At 44.9% G+C, this 6,000-nt stretch overlaps 1 protein-coding gene across 1 annotated transcript; it reads right to left on the reverse strand.

Moving 5' to 3' along the window:
- Positions 1–1,319: 1,319 nt before the first annotated feature.
- Positions 1,320–5,715, reverse strand: cplx3b (complexin 3b). The gene is made up of 3 exons (XM_034574593.1): positions 5,132–5,715; positions 2,036–2,123; positions 1,320–1,814 (listed from the first exon to the last, which is right to left on the reverse strand). Exons 1-3 carry the CDS (start codon positions 5,287–5,289, stop codon positions 1,590–1,592), a joined length of 471 nt encoding a protein of 156 aa, XP_034430484.1. The 5' UTR covers positions 5,290–5,715; the 3' UTR covers positions 1,320–1,589.
- Between the last annotated feature and the right edge of the window lie 285 nt (positions 5,716–6,000).

A 6,000-nucleotide genomic window follows, 5' to 3' on the forward strand; every position in this document is an offset into this window, starting at 1 on the left:
ACATATCACATCGTCTAAACACCACAAAGTCCACCACCACGACAACGGAAGCCACCGAGGACACATGGGGTCGGTGAGATGGAGGACAGGGCCAAAGGTCACACGAGGCGGTCTACAACACTACGAGACCCAGCGAGTCGATGAGAGAGCCGTGGATGATGACCCGCTGTTGACATTATAGGCAAACAGGAGATACATTTACATCTTTTACAACATAAATGTTTGTATGTGGATTTATACACATAAACACACACTTCGGTTACACAGTTTGACATATTTACGCCATTTCCTCTGGCATACAACTTCTAAAGCATTTACACTCTCATCTGAGCAGCCTTCGTTTCTTTTTTTTTTACTGGATGCAGCACAAAAACTGATTTACTCATTATATAGTTGATATTGCTGCCAGGTTAAATTCAGGAACGCAGTTATAATACACATTTTGCTGTATTTAATTACAGCAGCAAACGTAAGACATCATATGTGCCTGACTATATATTGTTTGCCTTGAATTCCACTTTAAAAAAAAATCCCTAGAGGAGCAAACAATAAGGCCTGTTTTTGTAAAAAGTAGCTTACAGATCTTGAAGCTATAAAGACGCCAACCTTGTACGGACGTCAGAGGCACACCGAAGTACGGAAAAGGCTAGAAACGCCTGTAAAATGATATGTTCAGCAAAATATTGAAAGTAAGATTAACGCAGCTCACAGGGAGCTTTAGTCTGGGCACCGGGGCGCCGACATTAGTAAGCTACTTACAACAAAGATCAGCCTGATTTGTTGCTCTGAAATGAATATTGCCTGTTTTAAGATTTTGTGCTTTTGTACGTGGAATGTAAACAACCCCACAAATGGCTCTTTTGTTTTACTCACCCTGAAATGAATCACCAAATTTCCTACATCCAACTAAACACACGTATATGACTTCCCGACACAAGCCAGAGTCAGTCTTGTGTGTGATTTTACTGATGAGTGCCGTCTCTCTTGTTGTTAATGCATCAGTGAAATCGGCCGCTGTGCTGTGTGTTTGGAAGCAACAAAACCCTGCACGAATACCTGAGCGCTCTGCTGCAGGATCGTGTCGTGTTATCACAGGTCACGTGAGGTACAGACACCGAGGGAGGTTTGGGAACGAAAGGATTTGATACACGAGATAAAGTTTTCTCAGAGGAGGAGTTGTTCTAAATGCAGAAATAGTCTCATGTGTTAAATCAATAGGTGGAGCCCAAGAACCACAGTCTTTGAGAGTGCAAGCTAGCTGATTCAATAAAAATATATGAATGACATTCATGACTTATAGGAGATTTGAGGGTCAACAAGAAAATTCCCTAGATGACACCGTAGCTAGAACTACTTTCTTTCCAGTTTGTAATATGAGCCCAAGATTTCAAAATATCAGCTTTTCCTTTCTTTTCCGCGGGGGCGTCTGTCCAACTTTGCACAGCTAGAAAAACTGTTATTATGTGGCTCTGCCAACTGACATTCCACTGAAGCAACAAGAATATTTCTATCTCTAGAGCAGCTCTGCCTCTGAAAAATATTTGTACAAGTCAAACTCTAATCTTCTGGGACTCAAGAGTTTTGCAGGATCACATGAGGCTGCAGTTCTCCGTCTGCTTTTTCAGGTCCTCCAGCGTGGCCTGGGCTTTGTCTTTCAGCTGGTCCATGTCCACGTTCTGGATGTTGGACAGCTGGCCCAGCACGGACTGCTTGTGCGTTTCCTCCTGGTTGTCTTCAGCGATCATCTTGGCCAGCTCCGTGGGCAGCTCCACGTCATCCCCCGCCTGCTGGATCTGGGTCTCATCCAACTCGTTCTGAGGTGGACACAAGTTTGTGGACACACAGAAGACACATGTATACATGCATGTCCATACTCAAACAAGGGACTCAAATTCCTCCACAGTTAAAGTAGTGTACTACAAGAATAACCTTTATACATGCAGTTATTCTGTTAAATTTTTTAATCCAGGGACATGTTGACTTTTTTCTTGGTGACTTAACATTTCTTTACAAAAGCAGAGCTGGATTAGTTTACCTTTGGTAACCGGTACTTTTCCCGGAAATGAGTTCTAACTGTAGCTCTCTCAGCTTTCTTCTGGGCAAAGTTTGCTTCTCGTTCCTGTCTGCAAGAATGGAGAAAACAATTCATTTAGATCATCTCAGCTTCCTATCAACTGTATGAAACCTTGCACCTACGCTAAGCTTTGATGTAACGATCCTAACTCCGAGCACCACACATGAGCACCACACATTTCCTTGCTCATGTGCAGTGGCATCTCTGCTTTAAGGGCCTCATAAGGCCTTGACCCTGGAGGCCCTTGAAGCAGAGCATTGCCATGTGTTCTCATCTTGACTCAGCTCCAGCAGAAGGTGGAGCAGCAGTGATGCCATGGGGACAAAATGCAGAGAGATATGTTCTGCTCATGTTTAGGAGCCCCAGATGCAGCACTCTGTCAGTCCAACACTCCTCTGAGGGATTTCAAGCCTTTTGGGATGTGGACTGCCGGAGGTGACCGACTAACTACTGACTCACTGACGCATATACAGCTGCCCCATTCCCCATTCCACACAAATCCTGGATTCAACTCCCTTTGTGCAGAGCTAATATTAAACGTCACTGTGTTTTCATCCTTTAATCCTGGAAATCCTCAAAATAGCGGAGGAAGTATCTTTGCAACATGGGCAGTGTGGGCTAAACTATCTAAGAAGTGAGTTAACCCGTAAGTCCGATTTTGTACATTTAGATATTTTTGAAATTTGTGTTGTGTAATTTGTCTCATAAAAGTCACTTGTGTGAAGACACCAGCCTACAGTATGTGATGCCTCCAGCAGAGGGCAGGCTGCCGGAAGTGCTCTCTCCCATCAACATCACTGGAATATTTATTGCTTCAGTGTGGTTCCTAATTGTTCCTCATGAATTGTTAAATTTGCTGAAATCAGAGTCAACAACATGACATAACGCTGTTTAAACTTGCTGCAATGGCCCGAAGCCAAACATGTAGCATGAGCGACGATGTCAAAAGGCCACAGTTTTATTCTCACACACCCTGGATGATGATCTTCAAGGCAGAACTACAGTGGCACCTCGAGGATACACTGTACGTCTGCAAGGATCAGATCAGCAGCAGGGAACACAAGCCTGGTCTGAAGTGCTTGTACCCAATGTGTCAGGGCAAGGTCAAATTATGTGAGGATGCAGTATTCATGGTGCTGTCCGTGTGAGCGTGAGCTCACTTTGTATTAACATGAGCGGGCCGAGCACCAAAGAACGTCACACAGCCCCCGTGCAGCGCTCCCTGATGCAGCCAATGAGCTGAGCTCTGTGTCTTCCCCTCTCAAGGGCATCAGATGACCTGGGTTGTCACTGTTGCCCGAGTGCTGAGGGTGATAAAATGTATTTTCTACATGTGACATGCCAGTGTGAGCAGTACACCACCCCCCACAACTCCACCCCCCAAACCTTATTCTGCTTTAATCTGAGCAGTATGGTCGTCTCAGTGATCTATGCTCATGTTTAGCACCTCTGACTAATAATTCACTTCCACCGAAGGTCACATTACGACAGCAGAGCGTTAAGCATCTCGCCAGCCCTCCTGTGGAGCTCAGTGGGCCGAGCTCAGTCACTGTTAATGCTGCTGGAGTTAGGACTTCACTTCCCACTCATTCTTAAAGTGCACATGGTGCAGGGAGATTGGCTTTAGCCCCCTAGTGAATGTGGCTTGTCATGCAAAGAGCTTTGAGTGATCAATAAGACTAGGAAAGGGGGATTATAAATACACGTCCATTTACCATTTAATAAACCTAGGTTGGGTTTATTAGCTCATGGGCATGGATACAACAATCGATTAAATTGGTTCCTATCTCATGAAATCGTATTAAACGTATACTCGTTATACACAAACATGTTGCAGCTAAAGATACAATTGCGACCTTCTAAATTTAGATTGTTTTTTGTTGACTTCAATCATAACATAAGCAAAACAAGGGGTATAGCAACCTGGGTCATTATCAACCCTAAATTAAGCTGTAAGATACTAAACTGAAACCTACGGTGGCCCCAAGGGTCCAAACATGACATTTCAGAAAATACAACATTTCTGAAAACACATTTTACAGTAGACAATATGAAAACACAACATGTCCCAAAATACAACATTTCTAAAGGTAACGGTTGGACGGATGGTACGATTAGACACTATAATCTGAATCTACTGTTTTTTTCTTTAAAACTGGGAGATTCTGTATTTCACATAATTTATCTGAGGTATCTTAGGATGGAGAACATCTGATATGGGATGTGGAGTCCTGCTGTAAGGGAAGCATCACACTAATCAATAGGGAGTTATGTCTGCTGGGTGAAGTCTTTGCCAAATGACCTTGTTGTTGTGTTAAATTAACCTCCGGTATAGGCTCAGGGGATAAACACCATAACAAATACCTAAATCAAACATTATGTTAAAATAGTTCACTTTTGTACGTCACACACAGAGGAAAGAGTTAAATAACTTCAAGAATAAAGAATACAGAATTTAAAGGCTCACAGCTGTGACTATATAAATGAAATTTAGATACAATAGACGCAATGCCAATCTATTTTTAGCCATTTTTTTATATGGTATAATAGCCTATAAATTGATTGAATCATCTCAAAAGACACTTATGAGCGAAAGATGAAAGTCAGTTAAGAAAGTAAAGCCAATAAGAATTGATATCAGTTCGTGTTGGTTTTTTTGCCCTCTGACAGTATCCAAATATTTTTCACACACAATCTGCTTCATAATTTAGACGCATGCACAGCAATGGGGACGTATTGTCCCCAGGCTCCAATCCCTGTGGACATTTCCATGGAAGAATGATTCCAGGAATCCCAAATTAAAAACGACTCTACATAATTTGCCGGAGCAAAGAGAAATCGAGCTCCCTGGGCGAGAGGAGCAGCTGTGTGTGGAGCGCCCGCGTTATTGCATTGATGCGTAAAGAGAAGCGCACGGCGCACTGGGAGCGCTCAGCTAGTTACCCACGAAAACACACAGTTTAAATATGATGCAGAGCTTCCATCGTTTCACACACACACACACAGTCTAGATTTCCATTACAACTTCACAATCACAAGGTTCAATCATTGCCTTACTTTTCCTCCTCTAACTGTTGCTGATATTGTTCAAATTCCTCCTGGGTCATCCCCTGCGCGGCGGCATCTGTCTTCTCAGCCTCGGGTTTCTCCTCCGTCAGTCCGCCCGTCAGGTTCTTCAGCTGCCCCCCCACCATGTGTTTCACCATGAAAGACATGGCTGCGCCTCGGAGACTCCTCTCTGTGAGCGGCTAAGAAGAAGTTGAGGGCTTGGTGCGCTCTTGGCGAGAGCGGTGACGCTTAAACGAGTCGTCTGGACGTGTCGCACAGAGAGAGCATACAACTTTTAACAAGCTCGTTGAGAGCAACGACACCGCGAAGAAGAAGAAAAAAAGAGGAGATAGTTCCTATGGCGCGTCGGGAGGTGAGAGTTTCAGCACCACTGGACCCCGGACAGCTCCGCGCCGTGAAGGATGGAGAGCTGCGCGGTTATGAGTCAACAAGTTTGGCGGTGAACTCCACCAATCCCGACCCTGCGTCCGCTGCAGCCACCACCCCCTCCACCCAATCCCAGGCACCGCCGGACTGGGTGTGCGCTCGCAAGGCGCGCGTCGGCATCCACGGGCTCGCACGGGATCCCGTGATTCGCCGTCTGATTATAACTCAGGATGGAGTCAGACAGGACTCTGGGGGGGACAAACAACACGTGACGAGCCTCAGCGTCCCCTGGCTGTTTTGGTGCCTCTGTCTCTTCCAGAGTTGTGTGCGCGCCAGAGCCGAACAGTTTGTCAACTCACAAAAGAGCCTTCTAATTGCAAATGAGTCAAACGGCTGTCGATGAACTCAGGGCATGAATACATTCATTAGCCTAGTCAGTCGGAAATGATGTGTCTTCTCCATTGGAGTTTGTGTGATGTACATGTACAAGC

The sequence above is a fragment of the Hippoglossus hippoglossus genome, chromosome 3, assembly GCF_009819705.1.
Source record: "Hippoglossus hippoglossus isolate fHipHip1 chromosome 3, fHipHip1.pri, whole genome shotgun sequence".
NCBI lineage: Eukaryota > Metazoa > Chordata > Actinopteri > Pleuronectiformes > Pleuronectidae > Hippoglossus > Hippoglossus hippoglossus.